The sequence below is a fragment of the Pantherophis guttatus genome, chromosome 1, assembly GCF_059756535.1.
Source record: "Pantherophis guttatus breed Tessera chromosome 1, ASM5975653v1, whole genome shotgun sequence".
Lineage (NCBI taxonomy): Eukaryota > Metazoa > Chordata > Lepidosauria > Squamata > Colubridae > Pantherophis > Pantherophis guttatus.
This window is the reverse complement of record NC_142063.1, coordinates 273163125-273185070: the sequence shown is the minus strand read 5'-3', so window position 1 is coordinate 273185070 and position 21946 is coordinate 273163125. Positions and strand designations below refer to the sequence as shown.

General features: G+C 39.2%; 1 protein-coding gene and 1 long non-coding RNA gene across 50 annotated transcripts in view; one reads left to right on the top strand and one right to left on the bottom strand.

Annotated features, from left to right (window-relative positions):
• The window catches only part of AFDN (afadin, adherens junction formation factor), a 92829-nt gene extending 74063 nt beyond the window's left edge, over nucleotides 1-18766 (bottom strand). For 23 of the 49 annotated variants that reach the window (XM_034428443.3, XM_034428456.3, XM_034428463.3 and 20 more), the window contains exons 1-2: nucleotides 18101-18766; nucleotides 3245-3440 (exon numbers count right to left, since the gene is read on the bottom strand). In XM_034428443.3, coding sequence (XP_034284334.2) covers nucleotides 3245-3440; nucleotides 18101-18238 — 334 coding nt within the window. In that variant the 5' untranslated portion in view covers nucleotides 18239-18766. The remainder of the gene's footprint in view (nucleotides 1-3244; nucleotides 3441-18100) is intronic. The other 26 variants (XM_034428445.3, XM_087882888.1, XM_087882884.1 and 23 more) reach the window with 4 other exon arrangements.
• On the top strand, nucleotides 18196-21487 carry LOC132712026 (uncharacterized). Its single transcript, XR_009622745.2, has 2 exons — nucleotides 18196-18333; nucleotides 19137-21487. It is a non-coding gene; the product is annotated as an uncharacterized LOC132712026 (long non-coding RNA).
• The last annotated feature ends 459 nt before the right edge of the window (nucleotides 21488-21946 follow it).

The following is a 21946-nucleotide window of genomic DNA, read 5'->3' as shown; positions in this document are numbered from 1 at the left end:
CTCAGAGGAATAAAAATACCATTTTTTTAAAAAAAAATCCCCAATGTAGATAGTATCAAAGGTGAAAGACATAAATTAAGCAACTTGCAGAATAGAAGAGCAAAGATTATTTGACAAAATCACTCAGATTTGGGAAGATTTGGACTCCGACTGGGTAGTCTCAGGGGGAGAGACGGGGGCAGGTCTTGAGAATGTTATCTGGGATGAGTTTGATCCTGTGACCCCTGAGGGCGTGGACAGGATTCTGGGTAGACTGAACGCGACCACTTGTTTATTGGACCCGTGTCCTTCCTGGTTAGTACTGGCTTCCCGGGAAGTGACACGAGGCTGGCTCCAGGGGATTATAAACGCTTCGCTGAGTGAGGGTGACTTTCCCGCCGCCTTGAAAGAGGTGGTGGTGAGGCCTCTCCTCAAGAAGCCTTCCCTGGACCCGGCAATGTTGGTAAATTATCGTCCGGTCTCCAATCTTCGCTTTGTTGCGAAGGTTGTTGAGAGTGTGGTCGCGCAACAGCTCCCCCAGCACCTGGATGAAACGACGTATCTGGATCCGTTCCAGTCGGGCTTCAGGCCCGGGTACAGCACGGAAACGGCATTGGTCGCGTTGGTTGATGATCTCTGGAGGGCTCGGGACAGGGGGTGCTCCTCTGTCCTGGTCCTGTTAGATCTCTCAGCGGCTTTTGATACCATCGACCATGGTATCATGCTGCACCGGTTGGAAGAGTTGGGGGTGGGAGGCACTGTGTTGCGGTGGTTCTCCTCCTTTCTCTCTGACCGGTCGCAGTCTGTGTTGACAGGGGGACAGAGGTCGACCCCGAGGCCCCTCATATGTGGGGTGCCGCAAGGGTCGGTCCTCTCGCCTCTCCTGTTCAACATTTATGTGAAGCCGCTGGGCGAGATCATCCGTGGTTTCGGGGTGGAGTACCATCAGTACGCTGACGACACCCAGCTGTACATCTCCACCCCGGATCACCCCAACGATGCCCTTGAAGTGATGTCCCGGTGCCTGGAGGCCGTACGGATCTGGATGGGGAGGAACAGGCTCAGGCTCAACCCATCCAAGACTGAGTGGCTGTGGTTTCCGACGTCCCGATATAGTCAGTTGACGCCATCACTGACTATTGGGGGCGAATCATTGGCCCCCACGGAGAGGGCTCGCAACTTGGGCGTCCTCCTGGACTCACGGCTGTCTTTAGAAGAGCACTTGACGGCCGTGACCGGGAGGATTTTTCATCAGGTTCGCCTGATTCGCCAGTTGCGTCCCTTTCTGGATCGGGACTCTTTACGCACGGTCACTCATGCCCTTGTCACCTCCCGCCTGGACTATTGCAACGCTCTCTACATGGGGCTCCCCTTGAGGAGCACCCGGAGGCTTCAACTGGCGCAGAGTGCGGCCGCGCGGGTGGTAATGGGAGCGACATGGCGTTCCCATGTAACACCTCTCCTGCGCGAGCTGCACTGGCTCCCGGTGGTCTTCCGGGTGCGCTTCAAGGTTTTGGTTACCACCTTTAAAGCGCTCCATGGCTTAGGACCCGGGTACTTGCGGGACCGCCTACTACCACCAATAGCCTCCCACCGACCAGTACGCTCCCATAGAGAGGGGCTCCTCCGGGTGCCGTCAGCCAAACAATGCCGACTGGCGGCCCCCAGGGGGAGAGCCTTCTCTGTGGGGGCACCTACTATCTGGAACGAGCTCCCCCCAGAGATACGGAGGATCCCGGATCTGCGCACCTTCCGCCGCGCCTTAAAGACCTTACTATTTCACCAGGCCGGCCTGGCCTAATTTTCCCCCTCTTTTATAAAAGATTTTTAAAATTTTAAATATTTTAAATATTTTAAATATTTTTTAGTATTTATATATTCAATTTTAAATTGGTTTTAAAAGTTTGGGGTTTTAAATTTGTCGGGGCCAAAATTATTTAATTTGATTTTATTCTATTTTTTAAATTTTGTATTGTATGTGTTTTTATTGTTTGGCTGTGCACCGCCCTGAGTCCTTCGGGAGTAGGGCGGTATAGAAATCTAATAAATAATAATAATAATAATAATAATTTTTTCCACAATAAAGTGGTAAAACAATGAGGATTAAACATTATTTTTAGTTCATGAATTTTAATAAGTCATACCAATATTTTTTATCTTTTTGAGACCTAAAGATTGTCATTGAGAATCCAAAATAATAACAAAATTCTATCACCAATCATTTCTTTCAGTTATAATCTTCCTACAATGATTAAGAAACCAATCTGAAAGTCCACTTTTATTTTTTATAATCAAATTTCACCTACCTGAAGAAAATTGCCTTTAAGAAGGCTCCATTTCAAACGGTATAAAATAAAACACCTCATTCTAGAGCATTATCTCTAACTCTAAATCTTGGATTAGAATGTTTTATAAAAATATTTGTATCCTGAATGGTTTCTCAAAATAAATTGAGGCTGTAAGAAAACTTACTGCACATGAGCCTTTTTATTCCCGTTAGGAGGAAGGTTGTCATACTCTGTGCCAGCTGAAAATTCCAGGCCATTTTCAAGAACTGTTTCTTTAGCATAAATGACTTCAGATGGTGATAATGTTTAAATATCATCCCAGCTTTTTATATATAATTCAAGGAGGCAAACTTGTATACTATTTCTTCCTCTTATTTTTCCCACAACAGCAAAGCTATGCCGTGAGGTTAAGAGTGAGGGGCTGGGCCAAAGCCATCTAGCAGGCTTTCAAATGTAAAAGAAGCCTAAAGTTCAGACTCCTGGTTTCTAGGCCAGCACCTTAGCTATTATACTAAACTGACTCTCTATACATGACTATTACAGCATAATCATTCAGATGATCATTACGCTATTACTGTACACTCATGAACTGCAATGGCTCCTTTAGAAAAAAAAGGTGTTCATAGCCACAATCCCAATATTCCAGGCATATTTCCTAAAGTGACCCAACTCTGAACAAGCTTCCAATCCTTCAAAACTTAATGTAAGATTTACATCAATTTGATCAAAAATCAATGCTGATTTTTTTTTTTTTGAGCCCACAAACTTATTAAGGTATTGGAATGTTCTGATTGTACACATTTTTACTGCTAACGTATTTTGACATTCTTAAGTTTTAATATGTCACTGCCAGCTAGCAATTTCTTTTTCTCAAATGTTAACTGCTGAAATTGAGTGAAACAAGGAACTTTACAAAGCTTATTTTTTTCACTCCTTCTATTATTTCTTTTTTAAGAGCCCAAATAGAATACACTAACCTCCACTGACGTGCACCTCATAAAGTGAATATTTTGGGGATGATAACATTCGCATATCTGGCCGGAATTTTTCTGCAAGTGTTTCTATCACATCCTGAGTTGTGGCAGTGCTAGACACACGGATACACTTTGTTGCAAAATTTCCAGCTGCTTTGTCTTGAAAATAAAATCTCATAACTCCATGGAATTCCAGATCCTGCAATGAAATAAACAGAGTCAATTTGATTCATTTTGATTAAAATAAGCTTACATGTGATTGTTTAACTGCATTACACTAAGTAGAAAAAATATATTAATATAGGGGATATTCTACTTGTACTATATGTACAAGAATATTAAATTGGAAAACTTCCACATGAAATGGGGTAGATCAGTATAACAGGCAGAGAGGATAAACTAAAACTTCTTGGAGACTATCATGTTTTAAATTTCAGTGTTTTTCATGGAAAGTATCTTTAGATATTTGAAGAACCAATGGATGTATAAATTATATAATACTAGCAAAAATTACTACTTTGACAGACTGTGCCTAGGACAGGGGTCTACAACCTGAAATACTCAAAGAGCCATTTGAACCCGTTTCCCACAGAAAAGAAAACACTGGGAGCCACAAAACCTGGGTGGGCGTGGCCAACTCAATGTCACTCACTTCCACCAGTCATATGATCACCACCCCCTAGCCATGCCTACCCAGCCGGTCATTAGGGCAGAGAACCAGTTGTTAAAAAACACCGGGAACCACACCATCCTTTTGACATATCTCTCTCTCCCCTCCCTCCCTCCCCCCCCCGTATCTCTCTGCCTCTGCCTGGCCGCTTCTCCATCCCCCGCCATCCCCCTTACCTTCTCAGGCCAGGCGAGGAGTGACTGGGAGGGGAGGGCGAGGCCAGCCAATGGTGGGATCACCTGACAGGGAGCAACATCAGAGGGCCCAAAGAGCCGCATGTGGCTCTGAAGCCGCAGGTTGCTGACCCCTGGTCTAGGAGATCATTTCCACACACAAACTACATGCAATATTTAGGCTAACAATGTAAAATAATACATCTATTGACTGCAATTTGATGTGCACATAAATAATTCCATTCTCTATTCTCCCAGCAGATGCTAAATTTGACAAGTATTAACTACAGCAACAAATGCTTCAGCAAATGTAAGATAAACTGCAATTGCATTACATTCAATACTTTTAGGAACATTATGAATAGCCTTACTAAACAATGCAACAACAAATAGAAGTTTTAAAACATTTTCTTCACCAAATGAAATGTTACTAGAGCTTTGAAGAAGTTCTACATTGAAAAAGCAGAAATGTTAGCAGTCCTTTTATAATAAAAACAGTATAACAATTAGATTGACAAAAAGCGGAAAGGTTACTGGTTAATCCAAACAAGCCATCAACAAGCAACACTGCTGTAGCCTGGAAACAGAGAATTTAGAAAAAATGCAGAAGCAATTTGATACTTTCCAATAGCACTATCAAATTGAGATGCTCGTGAAGGTAGATTACATTGGTACTTTCTTATCCTAATGTTTGGGGTTAATAATTTGTTCAGAAGTAAAATGGACCTGTTGTCAAGTACAATCCAATATATTAAAGAGCATGTGCCCAAAAAGGGGGAAAAAAACCCTCCTCAGTAATGACAGCCCAAACTTCTTGCTGAAAAGAAAGCAACAACTTTCAAAGATACAAATGGGTACCCCTCAAATATTTAGATTCAATAGTAGAGATTCTTGAATTAAACAATCTCTAAAGAATGACTAGACAGCAAGTATATGTTTAAAAAAAACCATTAACTGCTCATCCCAACTCATTCCTCAATATTCTATTATTAAGCACATTCAATTTGCATTCTCTCACCTTGCTCACCCAGAATTGCCCACTCCAGCCTGCTCCCAAATCAAGCAAGATTTCCACTCAACCCCCCCCCAAATATAGCCACTATGTTCTTTATGTATGCAACTGTTTATCAAAAATCACTCCAAAGATATATCAAGTACACAGATACACATATTTCCTATTTCTTTTCTAGCAGAAGCAGCAAAAAACTGAAAGAGATGAAGCAAATGGATGGGTTAGCTATACTGGGAAGGGAAGAGAAAGGGGAAACAATAAAAGAAAAAGTGACAGAAGTTCTATTTAGGTATTAGGAGATGTTTAAAATCCACAAGCTATCAACTCCCCTCAACTGACAGTTAATTTTCAATGGTCTGCAGCCATTTTCACTTCCTTTTGTTACGGCATGTGTTTTTAATAGCAGTATCTCCTCAGCCAATATAAGACAACCCCCCTTCCCTAATTCACAGGTAATTATGGGAATGGAGGAGAGAGAGCTTGTTTTGTTTAGCTAGGATTAGTATCTGAGTGAATGTACTTAGCATAAATTCCTTAGCACTCAAAACTTCATGAAGAATAAAAACACTAAAATGCAGCAAAAGTAAAACTAGATTTTCAGATATTACAAACTAAAAAAATAAATTCAAAGACAATATGAAGTTAACTATGTTAATAATTCCATGTCATTCTTATCAGTGGCACCAGTAAAACTATTATATGAACTACCATTTTAGAGAAATACAAAGTTTTCCCTATTATTTTGTTTTGCTAAATCATAAAATTTCAAGTTTGGTATATTTATTCCAATAACAGTTACAGTTTACTAAAACTGTAATTTTATAGTATAAATATGGAAATGACTTTCCTGCTTTTAAAAAAAAAGCTGTTTTAATTCTGCAAAGTCACTTCTCCAGTGATTCTAGCAGATACACTATAAGAGAAGTTAATGCACATATTCTTCACTGAACAAATTTATTTCATATTATAATTTTTTAAAATACATTTACAATAATCTGCAAGTATTTTTTAAAAACGATTTAAGATTAGATCCTCCGCATCCAAAATAAGTTTGGGATCAAATATTTAATGTAGGAATACACAATCTATATCTTATTCATCCGTTTACATTTTTCTACGAGCACAATGGAGAAAAACACAATGCTACATTTCCTCATGATTTTGAAGTTGGGAACACATGAAAATGTTAAATGAGTCTTAAAAGAGTTTAACAAAACCATTATTCCCAAAGAACCCCCTTCTAAATAGAAAATTATGCTGTTGCCCACATATATGATGCTTTTCCACTAATTTTAATCACAACCCTCCTCAAACAAATATTAGGTGCAGCCTGCGTTTAAATACTAAAATATTCCCAGCCTCTTAATTTAAAGCATTCATTTTTAACAGATAATCACATACTTCTGTAATGTCTTTAATCATTCTAGAATCTAGATCCGTGATGGCGAACCTCTGGCACGTGCTTCCAGCGCACATGGTTTTCGGGTTTCTGGTGCAAAGACCAGCTGGCCAGCGCGCGTATGTGCACCGAAAACCCAAAGACCAAGTGGTCTTTGGGCTTCTGGCGCTCCAGTGCATGTGCGCATATGCACGTTCCAGCTTGAGCACTTGGTGCTGAAAAGGTTCACCATCACTGATCTAGATTATCCAGTATAGCATCATATTAATAGAGGGACCCACCTCTCTGCAGTAAATAGAAAATATTTAATGGCAACCCTAATCTTGAATAGATCAATATTAATATATGCTTGCATATTTATGTTCCCTTAAATACTCTATTGTTCTTCAGAACCATTTGTAAGTGAGGCATATGGAGAGTCCTTGGCAAAGGGCAACTGATCCCAAATAAGATTTATGTAACCTGTCAGCAGTACTAAAATGAAGGGGTTACTTATATCTGCCCCTGTGGTAAATAGGATTATAGCTTAAAGTCCTACTTATTTTCAAAGGAAAAGATCAATTGTTTATGCACTTAGCTTTAATTTCAACTAGACAACCAATGACCCTTGGGTCACACTTTCAAGAGATATTTCTTTACCAGATTCCTTGCTACCTTCAACAATGACAGAGCTTCTAATGTATTAATTTACAGTAGAAAATCCTATTCAGAAGTATTTGCCTTGAAAATATCTCATATTGAACTATGTAACAAACATCAACACAGGAAATGTTTTAAGACATTTTGTATTATGTCGCAAACTGTTTTATGATAATTTTTTGTCATAAATTTTTTTATAAAATTTGCAAATTTCAATTCCAGCTAGAGTCATGTGTCCCAGATTTTGGATACATTCTGTAGGTTAGACCATTTGAGATCCCTTGGTTCAAAGGGTTTTGACCAAGTTGCACTGTTTTACCCAGTTAAATATTACAGGAAAGAGAGTGTTTATATATATATACAATAAATAAATGTACACAATGTATTAATGAAGCATCTCTTTTTGGTAATTTCTCTGTATCATCTAAGTCATCAGGATCAGCCTAAAGAAATGAAGGTGAGCTAAATGAAGAACAATAACTAAACTGAAACCCAGTAAATTAGAGGCCCTGTGAATGGCTGAGTCTTTCATTCAATAATTAGGAAAGTAATTAGGGAAGGAAGGCTGTACAGTGTTTTACATTCAAAGAGGAGAAAGGCCTCTGAAACTCATGGAGCACACCTCATATTTAGTTCCTTAAATATCAGATGCATCTTTTTCCAAAGCCAGAAGGTGCAGTATAATCCTGGGAAAAATCTCACTTGGCCTAAAGAACTGATGATAATACCCCTTTTGCCTTCAAATTTGAAGCTCTACACAAGTATGGAGGGAATGTACCTTTGATATAATAGTTCAGGGTCATAATCTGCTCGTATTTATAGATTAGTTGTAGGAAATCTATAATGCTAAGGTCCTGTTTAGGACCCTACTGCCCTATTTTTCATGTACCCACCACCAAATTTCTGTATGGTGACATGAGGGAGGCCATTCTTGGTACACATGACCAGGTAAGAGTTACATCTGACACCATTTTAATTTAATACTGGTGTTCCAGATCACATAATGTCAAGATGTTTATATCTTTAGAAATTTTAACCCTTATTGTAATTAAGTGAAAATTGGGGTTTTAAATGGATGTAATCCCAATGTAAGTTTTTTTTCCAAAAAGAAAGATCAGGATATAAATGTTATTATTAAAATTGGAGAAGTTGATCCCACAATTTTCTACTGGTTTCATTTCAATACAATGTATAAAATCCATTACACTACTTATCAATTCCATTGATAGAAGCAAAGCAGAAATATTAGAAGAGATTATTTGTTAAAGGATTATTTTATCCATGACTCTAGGTAGTAATAGCTGTATAATTCTTATTGCACACTGAAAAACTACAAATGAAATGGCAATCCTGAAGAACAATTTGAAAGGACATTTATAACAGGAAAAAAACCCTTTGCTGTCGAATAAAGATGAATTTATTCCAAAGATTTTCTATGAAGCCTTTTTTCCAAATAATTTTATTAAGAATAATTTATGTAAATAATATAAATCAATTCAAACTACAAAAAATGCAAATAAAAAATATAAAAGGGGGAGGTGGGAGGTGAAAGAGGAAAAGAAAGAAAAAAAAGGGAGGGGGGGAGAAAACAAAGTAACTTCTCTCTTCATCCCAGCAGGTAAAAACTATTTTAATAGTTTATCACTATCTCTAAATAAAACATAATCCCTCTTCTCCTCATAGCTCATCTCTTAGGTAAGGAAAACTAAATCAAAATTGTGAGCATCTTGTCCACCACAAAAGGCCTACATGTCCATCAAATAATAGACATTTTGTGAGAATATTGACAAGATATCCTCAAAATTCCAGTTGTACAACTAACTGTGATTCCTTTTTGTAGATCTAACTTCACAATTACTTATCACTTGAGTAACTATCTCAAGTTCAGATACAGTAATTATTTGTTATGATACAAGTAATGTTTACTGACATATTCAATAGATAAAGCTTCAGAATACACAGCAGCATATTATCTATGGTGATGAGACATTCTGAGTCCGAGGGCAATGGAGAGTATTTTTTAAATTTTGCATACCTGTATAAATCCCACCCAATCTCACATGTGATCCCTACACATTTTGACCTCTAATTCTATCCACTGCTGAAATATTTTTCCATAATACACTGTATATGAGAGCCACGGTGGCACACTGGTTAGAATGCAGTACTACAGGCTACTTTTGCTGACTGCTGGCTGCCTGCAATTTGGCATTTCAAATCTCTCAAGGCTCAAGGTTGACTCAGCCTTCCATCCTTCCAAGGTCGGTAAAATGAGGACCCAGATCGTTGGGAGGAATATACTGACTCTGTAAACGGCTTAGAGAGGGCTGTAAAGAAATGTGAAGTGGTATATAAGTCTAAATGCTATTGCTATTGCTATATTTTGGCAATATTTTTTGTTTGATAATGTAGTACGGATTAATGGTAAAGTATCCAAAGTTTAGAATTCATGTTTATATTAGACTATATTTTGAAAAATTATTTATCATTCATATCATGAATAGTTCTAGTGGAAAAAATACTTTCAGCCTGCCATTGTGAGTTGGATAGAAAGCCAACATCCTTTTCAGTTTTCATCAGGCAACAACAAAACTGACCATGAGAAAAAGTACCAGGCAACATAATTAACTGAAAATAGGAGGAACTATAATTGTGTTTCTTACCTCCACTGTTATTTAGTGAAGCTCTTTGTATTTTAAACTGTTTCTTCCTTGTCTCCTGGCAAATTCAAACTATATCCAAGTGAAGCTTTTGGTGAGAAATGTATTTGGTTGACGTTGTTTTAGGACTGAGATATGTTTCCTCATTAAGAACAGGAGGGCTGTAGACTGATGCACATAGTTGTAGGGATAAAGATTCCTTAAAGACTCTCAACAGACCAATATATTCACTGTCTCATAACTTTTTGATAATTGTTTCTACTATTTAAAATTCTATGATTAATTAAAAAAAACTGCAGGTCTTAATATATACAGGAATAAGTTGTAAATTCTCTTGTATTAATACGTTGTCAGTCAATGTTAACAGCATTTGTAATAATTGTAGGTGCACTTCTGACGCTGCCACTTTCTTACTGATATTACTTGCAATTTATATAAAAGAATATATTTGAAATGTAATTGTGGACTGATGCAGACTGATAGTCTAAAGGTTTAATTGGTAGTTTATGACACATTATATACAAGAGTTGATTGAAAAAAGTGATATGTAAAATAGCTGGGGGAGAGCAGAAAGAACAGATATGTGGCATTTTTTTGTTCTGAGCTTTCAGTGTGAAAACTTTGAACTGTGTCCAAATCATTTGCCAAGAAATCTCATTAGGATATTTATGGGAATTTGCAAAAAGAATAAAACAAGGGAAATCTGAAGATGGTAAATATATTGACAGGCCTTCTGAAATATTATTTTGAAATTTTATTTAATTGAACACAGTAATATTCTTTGCCATGTCAAGTTTTAGTTGAAATTGCAATTTACAAAAAGACAAATATTAGTTAATTGCATAAGGAAATTGACTATATATATTAGATGAATAAGCAAAATGAATGATGTGGTAGCCTTTTTGAATTGAAATATATAAACATTTTATAAATGTTGAATATTATTGTTTTCCAATATGTATCTAACTGCTAACACATCTCTTGTGCTACTGCTGAGTGTCTGTTACAGTAGTAATACTACTTAGCAATAGCATTAGCGCTTAAGACTTATATACCTCCTTTACAGCACGCTCTGAGCGATTTACAACATCAGCATATTGCCCCCAAAAATCTGGGCCCTCATTTTACTGACCTTGGAAGGATGGAAGGCTGAGTCAACCTTGAGCCTGTCAGGATCGAACTCCTGGCACTGGGCATTTGCCTGCAATACTGCATTCTTAACCACTGTGCCACCACTCAGTGGTTAGAATGCAGTATATAAATGGATATGGAATTTCTGTCCTTGATTACCTAAATCACAGAAAATGTTAGTCAGCTATGAGGGTTATCTAATGCTGAAATGCTGCTTAATTTGACTGGCTAACCTGTTTAACAGGGTTGCAGTTAGACAGCAAGCCCTCTCTTGCTGAAAACTTTCTGAAAGAGAACTGCGTTCTATTTTGATCTCCTACCCTTAGGCTGTTTGGGGAAGTGAAGACTGGGTGACCTTGGGTTAGTCAGTTTTGGTCTAATGGTTAAGGCACTAGGCTAGAAAGCGGGAGACTATGAGTTCAAGTCCCACCTTAGTCATGAAAACCAGCTGGTTGATCTTGAGTCAGTCACTCTCTCTCAGCTTAGCTCAGCTCAGCTCACAGGGTTGTTGTGGAGAAAATAGGAGGAGGAGGATGCTGGATATGTTCGCCGAGTTATTTGTAAAAATAATTTTAAAAGGCAGGATACAAACAAACAAAAAAAAACAAATAAATAATACCAGTAAATAAATATGACTGAAAATGAAGTATGTATGAAATTCTGCTGATGGCATAAAAATATCCCAAATTAGCTACAGCTCTACATGAGGGAAGATGAGCAATTCCAACTCCTTCTGCTAGCATAGTCTACATGTCTATTTAGAACAATAATTATCAAAGAGTAGATAGCAAAGGTCTACCATATGATTCTCTGCAGCCTCTCGACGTTCACAGATCAAAACATGCTTGCTGCCCAAGTCACACTTTCTTTCAAATATCAACAATTAGCTAGGGAGAGGGGTACTGATGTCAGTGCTCTACCTTTCTGCATGCAGCAGCAGTAGATGGCTCATGAGAAGGAAACTGTGATTGAAAACTAGCTCCCCAAAGTATACAATTGATAGGACAAACAGTAAAATGAAATAGGTTTCAACTATAGTTACAGACTGTGAGCTTCAATATTAAGTGGAACTAGAGCCTCATATATGCAACACAAGAAAAGCACAGTTAAAAATATACTAAAATGGAGTATCATTAGGCTTCTAGTCGTTTGAGACTCAGATTTTTACTGAAGAACATCATTTACTGAAGAACATATGGCAAATTTATGCTAAGAGTTATTATTATGGCATGAAGTACAAAAAAGTTAAATATTTAATTGTATCTTTTTCTTTTGGTTAAAATTTTGTTTAAAAAGACATTTACAATGGAAGGAATGAGAAGGCACATACAAATGTAATGATAATCATTATATGTCAGCAAATAAAAAACCCCATATTTATAAAAATGAAAATATTGGGAAAGGGTATACATGTAGCCTTCAACTTATGACCTTTCTTTTCACAATTCATAGTCATGACTGCCTCGGAATGGGTCCTTTACAGCCCATAAAGCACTTCTGGGCATCATAAAACATTGTGCAGATTCTCCTTCACCACCACCACCACCCCCGTCATATGGCCACATTTCCAGCATTTAGCAACCTGTCTGCATTTATAATGGGCTGCCTAGTGCCCTGTAATCATGTGATCGCCATCTTCTGTGCCAGTTTCCCCAGAAAGTCAATGGGAAAGCTTACAGGGAAGGATGCAAGTGGAGGGGGACAATGGATTAGAGTTCCATTCTCCCAGCATGCCAAGGAATTTCTTCTCCACTCCATACAGGGAAAAGTAATCTTTCCGTGCGCTGGAAGAATGGAGCCCAAATCTGGCAAAACCACTACTGTGTTTTTTTTTTCTCCGTAAGCTTTTTTCCTAACATTAAATGGATCTTTTACTCTCCACCTTTCTTGTAACTTAAGCAATAAATATTGTGGATAATAGATGAATGATAGTGTTCTTCTATATAAAAACCTTCTTTAAAAGTGCAATATTATTTAGTTTTCTGCAAGTTTTCTTAAGACTAAAATATTATGTTCATTGCCTTTCTTCTCAGTTTTTGGTCTTCACTCTTTTAACCATCTTCTCTAAAATTGTTCCAATTGGAATACTGGGTACAATATTTGATATGGGCCCTGACCAGTAGTACCAGTAAGAATAAACATTAAATATAGAGTTCTGCTTTGCTGTTATCTTGTGCCTGTAAAATAATCTGAAAAAGAAAGTATGATAAATCTATTGTTTGAACTTCCTAAACAGCAAGAGTAGTAGTCCATACTGAATGCTACCTGCCATCCAACTTATAAAAACATAAAGCTAGAGGATGAAAATCTAAAGTAAAACATTTTAAAAAGTGCAGGAAACAATGGAGTATGTTTGTTAAGATTTCTGCCTATCTGCATTTTTCTTTTTCAGACAGGTATGTCAATTCTTAAGAATATTGAGATTAGTTCATATATATATATATACACACACACCGTATTTTTCAGAGTATAAGATGCACTTCCGGTCCCCCCTAAAAGTGGGTGAAAATTTCGGTACATCTTATAAACCGAATACAGCCATTTTTGGGCTCCAGAACCGTCCGTGCATCATATTTTCGCCCTCCCCAGCCCCCAGAAGCATTCTGCAGTGCTCCGCATGGCCCATTTTTGCCAAGAAATGGGCCCAATTTTGCCAAAAACGAGCCTGTTTTTGGGCTTCCCAACCCTCCATGTGTCGTGTTTTCGCCCTCCCCAGCCCCCTGAAGCACTCTGCAGGCCAAAAATGGGCACATTTTTGGGGAAAACAGGATGCACGGAAGGTTTGGGAGGCCACAAATGGGCCTGTTTTTGGCCTGCAAAGTGCTTCTGGGGGCCAGGGAGGCAAAAACGGGATGCGCAGGGGCCAGAAACTTCTTCTTGTTTTCTTCCTCTAAATCTAGGTGTGTCTTAGTTCGGTGCGTCTTATAGTCCAAAAAATACAGTAAGTTGTTTCAGGAGTGGAAAATATAAGGCCATCCAAATATTATTCAACTCTATTACCCTTATCCAGCATGTCTAATATGAGATAAAAATTGTACTTCAATAATATCTAGGAAGTTATACTTTCCTCTCCCTTATTTTAAAAAAAACATTAGCCTTTTTTTGTTCTGAGTTAGTTATCTTTCCTGTAAAAACATAAATTAATTCAATTTATCAATGAACATCCTAAGAAATACTTTGTAAAAGTTTTTAATTTCAACTTCTATAAGTTTAATATATAATTATCCTTTCTAGAACATAATAAGAATCACCAAGAAAAACCTCTATACAAAGAACAAAATTTGGAATACTTGAAAATCTCTATGTGAAATATAAAAGCTTGACTTTTGATTTTTGTAAAATGAGTAATTCAGCATCATTCAGTACTATATTTAATTGTGAAGCCCTTTTGAAAGTAGCACTGTGCTATGTCACTAATAGTACAACACTGGGAGTAGGTACCAGTCAATAGCATCCCACATATTGTTGACCTACAATCATGACCAATCCAACAAGTATAAATAAAATGCTGTTGAAAAATAAAGTTGTAGTTCAGCAACATTCAGAATGCTACACATTGCCTACACTGTACTATGCTTTTCACAACATACATTCACTGTCTGTAATAAATAAAAATGCTGGAGGATGAAGATCAAGTGAATTGTAATAGATAGGACAGAACTGCTGGGGGAGGAGAAAGATTAGGTAAAGGCAAGTTATGCCATAGAGAGCCTGTGCTTTTAGAGTCCTCATTAGGTGTGGCATATTGCAAGGGATTCAGAAGCATATATTCTTTGCTAGGGCTTCTCTCCTATGGGACTATAGGTTGTCTTTGAATTACAACCATTCATTTAGTGACCATTCAAAGTATCAATAGCAATAAAAAAGTGACATGCCCGTTTTTCACACTTACAACTGTTACAGCACCCTAATGGTCAGGTGATCAAAATTCAGATGCTTGGCAACTGGTTCATATTTATGACAGTTGCAGCGTCCTGGGTCAGGTGATCACATTTTGCGACGTCCTGACAAGCAAAGTCAATGGAGGAGCCAGATTCACTTAACTGTGTTACAAACTTAACTGAAGTGATTCCGTTAACAACTGCAACAAGAAAGGTCACAAAATAGGGTAAAATTCACTTAACAACTGTCTCAGTTACTAAGAGAAATTTTGGCTTAATTGTAGTTGTAAGTCAAGAACTACCTGTAGTTACCTCAAAAATAAGATCCCATTCTTGCTGTTAATATTCAGAAAAATTACTAATATGTACAGTACTTGGGATATATGGGTGTTGCTTCTTTTATTTTGTTAACGGTTACTATTGTTATCAATTACATGTGTGTATGTGTGTGTATTGTTCAAGATATTATTGTCAATAAGTGCATATTGCTTACATGCACTCATAATAAATAAATAAAAATTATGGTCCAGGAACATAATTTATGCGTACATGAATTAAATGAGGTACAAACAGAAATGAAGTCATGAAGTCTGTGCAAGACAGAGAACAGGAAATAACTTGGTTACCATGACAATACAGGTGTTTCTCCACTTTCATGTTAAAGAAAGCAAGTTCAGTACGGCTTAAGTTTAAAGAAATTCCATTAGATAAAATGTTGAAATGATTATATGTTGCTAAGTGTATTCTTTTAAAAATACAAGCATGCGAAGACCACTACAATCAAAAGAATGGTGGCCAGTGTACAGATGTAATCACACATATTAATCTAACATATCCGCTGCATTAGGTAAGCATTTGGCAATACAAATGTACAAGGTGACTATACAGAAGAATTAAAAACATTGTTGTGCTCTAGAAAAGCAAAACAAAATCAAATTGCACAACTATTGGAGTTTCAGGGGAAAAGGCAACCAAGAAACCTAAAGAATTATTTTGTTTACTGAAGTGCATCATTAAATGTTACTTTTAATAAGAACTTAAGTTCTCCAAAGACTGCACCCTTACTTGTGGTATTTCCTCAGAGAATGACAATTTATGTACCTGTGCCAAATTTGTTAACTTGAAAAATACATTTTGAGCAGGCATTATCACAATAAAATTTGAACTGCTAATCTAAAACACAGTTTTCTGTTTGTAAACTGAAAGCTCTAACCTACCATATAGTGAAGAAAAAATAAACAATGCACACATAACCGATTTGTATTTAAAATAAACTAAGAAGTGTTTTCCTCCAAAACAACCAGATTCAGATGTCTATATGCTTACTTAAAAAATCTTTGGAGAGATAAACATAATTTAAATACTAACTAAACAGATGTATACATAATAACATTTGCTTTTTTGAAACTGCCCTATTTATTAAAAAAATAAATCTAACGTATTCTATATTATCAGAAGGCTTCCATTAACAACTGAAGACCAACCACAGTCAAATGCAAATTTCATTTGTTATCTTGGGAACAGGCATGTGACAAATCTCTACTCAATAAGCAGGCATCATAGTCCTGTTTTGCCCAAGGAAAAACATATTTCAAAATTCTTGACTACATCATCTTTCATATCAGACTTGTACACACTTACAACTAGTTAAAAATATAACAGCACCAGCAATTAGGTGTGGCTTTAAAATTATTTTTAATTTTTTTCTATTTAAACAGAGATTTAATAAAAATTTATCCACTGAGCTTTCCAATAAATCATTTTTTTCAATATTTTGAAAGAACTTCTTAAAATTAACTTTAAAAAGACAGTATATTTAAACAAATTAGTCTATATATATTAGGGATAATATTTTGAACACATTAAATGTTTTCAGTGTTTATCTCTACACACAAATAATCAGTATAGAAATCAATTGGTTGTCAAAATTATGTACTACAAAACAAATGTACTGCATGAAACTGTTTTTTAAGTGTCTAAAAGATCCTGATATATTTTCTATTGATCCTAACCTGAGATTTCTAAAAAGGAATAAGAGCCCTGTTATGTGCACTTTCTTAAATCATGCTTCTATGGAAATTAGAACACAGTACTTAGAAAGGGTGTTTATTTGGACTCAGCCAGGTAATAGTCCTCAAATTACAACAGTATGTTTAGTGACATTTCAAAGTTACAATGGCACTGAAAAAAGTAACTTGAGTGGTTGTTTTTTCACACTTACAACCATTGCAGCATCCCCTTGGTCACATGATTAAAATTCAGACATTTGGCAACTGACTCATATTTATGATGATTGCAGCATCCTGGGGCTATGTGATCTCCTTTTGCGACCTTCTGATGAGCAAAATCAATGGGGAAGCCAGATTCACTTAACAACCATGTTACTAACTTAACAACTGCAGTGATTCACTTAACAACTGTGGCCAAGAAAAAGTCATAAAATGGGGCAAAAGTCACTTAACAAATGTGTCACTTAGCAACAGAAATTTTGGGCTCAATTGTGATCGTGTAAATTGAGCACTACCTGTATTGGAAAAAGTGCAGGGGGAAGGGAGTCAGGAAGTGCTAATTGGGGAATCACTGAAAGGAAACACAAGGTTTTGCAGTGGATGGACAAGGCCTGTAACAGGAACGGCAAAGCGAAGGAAGGAAAAAAAAACACCAAAACCCTGGGGAATCGGGGGTGGGTGTGCCTGGATAATCACGACCACGGGGGTCCTTGGGGAAAGCGGTAAAGCCAGGGCACGCTGTCCTTCTCTTTACAACCCGAAATCCTTTCCCCGCCGGGTGGAAATGACGACGGCTGGCAATTTTGCAAGCATTAAGAGACGTGGGGTCAGGTACAAGTAGATTATTCCCTGCCGAGAACGACCGAGGCCCTCATAGAGGCCGGTCACTTTCTAATCAAAAAAAAAAAGGGGGGGGAACGTTAGCAAAAATCCAGATCCTCCCCCACCCCCCCAGTCCCTCCTGCACCCCAACGCGCCGGCACAATGTACGCGAAGGAAAGGGGACCTCTTTCCCGGGAAGCCGCCGGGTCTCTCACCTCGGGAAGGGGCGGAGTTTCCCCTCGGCGAGGATGGAGGCGTCCGCAGGACGGGAAGATATGGGGGGGGGGGAAGAGAGAGAGAGAGTTGGGGCATGTTGAGACGGGGGGGTGGGGGAGGCGGGGGAAGCGGCCAGCAACAACAGCGGTTTACCTCTCCACCTCCTGAGGCGGAAAAGACCGGGGGGGGAGGGGGAGGCCGTCAGGAAAAACAACCTTTCTCGTATTTCTCCGTCTCCCTCTCTCACCTCAGTGGGGGGACTGATCTCAAACAGGTCCAGCCGGTTCGCGTTCCAGTGGTTGATGATATCGGCCAGCTTGCGCCGTTCCTCCTCGCGGCTACCTCCTCCGACACCAACACCGCCACCACCGCCGCCGCCCGACATCCTTCTCGGCCGTCCTCCGGGTTTCTCGCAGCCGCCGACACGAACGGGAGGGCCCGTGACGGCCCGGCAACGGAGTTCCCGGTGAATATGTTGGGGTGGGTTGTTTTTTTATTTTTTTTTCCTCCCCACCAAAAAAAAAAAAAAAAAGCGGTGTGGGTGAAGGAAAGGCAAGCAGGGCAACCAGTCCTTTTGGTGCCGCCCCTCGCCGAGCAAATCCTCCTCCTTCAACGAAAGCCCAGACTTTGCCCCCTTCGCTTCAAAAGCGCAGGGCACCCCGAGAGGCTCTTGAGGTTTCGGTGGCAGCGCTTCCTGTTCGGCAGCGTCTCTCCTTTGCCTCACGGAACAACGCCGCCGCCTCACTCCCCGCCCCGGCTGTCTCCTTTCCTTCCTCCCCGCCTTTTCTCACAGAGAGAGAGAGAGAGAGACGCTCACAGACACCGTTTCGTGCGCGCGGCCGCTCCGCCGTTCTATCACGAGCGCGTCACAAACGCCTCTCACCTCCTCCTCTCCCCCCCTTCCCACCCGCCCCGGTCCTTTGCGCGCGCACCTCCAGGAAAGCATCCGCGCGCCGATGTCAGGTCAAGAGCGGGCGAGGGCGCGCTGGGAAAGCAGTTGAACGCCTATCGCTCTCACCTCCCCCCCTCCCCCCTCCCTCAGCGTCTGGGTTTGTGTGTGTGTGCGTGCGCGTGTGTCCGTCTCTATGTAAGAGGAGGAATTAGCACTCGAGGGCGTTGAGTTTGAAATCCGCGTGGACAAGGGAGAGTCGCTCGGTAGCCGGGCAAGGCTGCGAGGAACAATGAAAGGGTGGCGACTGAAAAGGGGCTGGGTCTGCATGGAGGACGAGGTTGCGGATAAAAAGCGCTTGGGAGTTAACGTTCGGGTTTGTTTTTGTTTTCAGCCGCTCAGGTTCTATAAAGACCCGGAAAGGCTGCTTGCAAACAACCTGCCGTGGAGTCGCTGGAGAATAAAACAGGCACAATGTGGAGAACCGGACGGTGCTGGACTTGAGTTTAAAGTAGTCTCTTTAATTGTGCTGGAACCTTGTTCAGAGTTGTTGGGCATATCCATTTCCATTATTTTTCCACAAGAAAAGTCTGGTTTGGAATAGACCGTGGAATGAAATTTCTTGGCGACGATCCTCACTACACCTGTCCGGTTAATCCGGTTGAATTTAGTGAGGTCTGTTGCTGAATGCGTGCTTTTAATGTCCCAGGATTTAACAATTTCATTGAACCCAAGATAGGCCGGGGAAGTTCTGGCGGTCATTTGATGTTACTTTTTCTCTTGATCAAGCCTGCTTTCTTCCTAAAACAGAAAGAATTTCAGAAAAAAATACAGGAAATCCTTCATGAAAAAATAGGCAATTTTGGAATGCGATGATTATAAAGTGTAGCTCCTACTTCTGTAAAATAGCCATAGGACTTAGTTTTATATACCGCTTCACAGTGCTTTACAGCCCTCTCTAAGCGGTTTACAGTATCAGCATATTACCCCAACAATCTGGGTCCTCGTTACCAATTTAACATTATTATATGAGTAAATAAAACTGGTCTACAAAGTGGAAAATACTCCAGATTTCCTAATATATATAGAATAAACTGATTTGGTACTTCGTATTGATTAACTTCAGAAAGCTTATTTTAGTCTTACTGTGGGAAATGGATAGGCAGCAGGTGCCTTGGCCCCCCAAAAAACTGAATAAAGTGTTATGCTCACAGATGCACAAGCAATATAATATAAAAAGCAGCTGAGGGACTGACTTTTTTGAAGTTACATACATGCTTAGCCATTAGCTACCTAATGAATGAGCATGTATGTAAGCAAGATGATATACATGCCCTTCCTCTGGGCATGTTTGTAGAATGAGTCATCACCTTCAACAGTAAATGAGAGAGAGTAGAAAAACCTATAGTCATTTGTACCCAATTTAATTATTTACATTTGTTAGAGGGCAGATTGAAAGTCCAAATGATTAAATTGCTTAACAAAGTAATCAGTGGTATGTTTAAGTTAACTATGATCCTTTCTTAGACGTATGACTTGGAATTCTGAGTTCCAGTCACTTCTATCATTGTTCTGGGTCTATATCTTTAAGTACTGAGTAATTAAAGTCTGTTGATATAAAGTCAGGTTAAACAAATGCCAACTCATTAATTTGATTACTTGATTGTTATCAAATTAATAAAATGGTTATACAAATATAGAAAAGTTAAGAATGGATTTCTCTAAGCAAAAAAACTGGCCAAATTCCAGGAATGCTTGAGTTTCCAAAGAGTCCCATCTGTGCACCAATTGTTCATCAATTAATAATGAATTTAGTTCCATGTTATTGTGACTTGGAGAAATATATATGTTCTATATTTTATCATATAAATTCTATGTTGCAATTATCAACTTTAAAATTACTGTATTTTTCAGTGTATAAGATGCATTTCCCCCTCCAAAAGTAGGTGAAAATGTCTGTGTGTCTTATAGAGCTAATGTTGCTGGAGCCCCACCGGCCCCCACCCTTCGGTCCCTGCCTCCCAGTAATGGGAGGCTTGGTTAGCTTCAGCACAGCCTGATTTAGCATGAGCAGCTGATTGGCGGTTGGATCGGCCTCCCTGAATACTCCCTGAATACTGCCTAACAGCTGTTCCACGCTGCGGGGATCACCACCCCCCTTTGCTGACCATCGCAGCCTCCATTTTCAGCCTCCGTGCATCCTGTTTTCAGCCTCTGCACGTCCTATTTTCAGCCTCCATGCATCCCATTTTCAGCCTCCGCATGCCCCATTTTTGGCCCGTTCCAGGCAGCGGGGATAGGCAATCCCCACCACCTGGAATGGCCTGAAAACAGGGCGCACAGAGACTGAAAATGAGGTGCGAGGAGGCCGGAAATGGGAGCCATGTGGAGGCGGTGATAGGTGGTGGTGGCAATAGCAGCTATGGAGGGTGACAATCCCCACAGCCTGGAACAGCTGATAGGCGGTATTCTGGGGGGCAGATCCAACCGCCAATCAGCTGCTCATGCTAAATCAGGCTGTGCTGAAGCTGACCAGTCTGTTTGCTGTTTGCTGCAAGGAGGCAAATTGCTGGGAGGCAGAGACAGAGGCAGATTTTTTTTTTCTTGTTTTCATCCCCAAAAGCTAGGTGTGTCTTATAGTCTGAAAAATACAGTATGTGTTCCGGGATGTGGAGACCTGTAATGCATTGATTTTGGAAAGCATTATCCTGAGAGCTTTTTACATAATAAATTGCAAAGAATTCATTTATGGATGCACAGAATTTATTTCCAATTTCTTGATAATTGTCCTTTTGTCTTCTGTTAAGCTTGTGCTTCTGATAGCGACCAATTTCTTTCCCATAAAATAAATGCTAGGTCATCGTTTTAAAAAGACTTTTCATAGATTCCCTCCTATACTGGAGTGTAAAACTAGGTAGATTTTTTTTTTAATTGGGCAAAGTAGTGGCACATACAAAGATGAACATCGAACAATTGAAAGAAGCTGTGCTTGACAGGGTAGCTTGGAGAGCACTTGCCTGTAACATCGCTAAGAGTCAGACCCAACTAAATGGTTAAAATAATAACGGTGGCAAAGATATATCACCAATTAATCTTCTGCCTTCTTTCTCATCCAAATATATTTGAAAATGTTGGGATTTTATTGTAGAGATATCAAAACAGTTAATATTCAGTATTGTTTTGACTGCACGGTTGCTTGATACG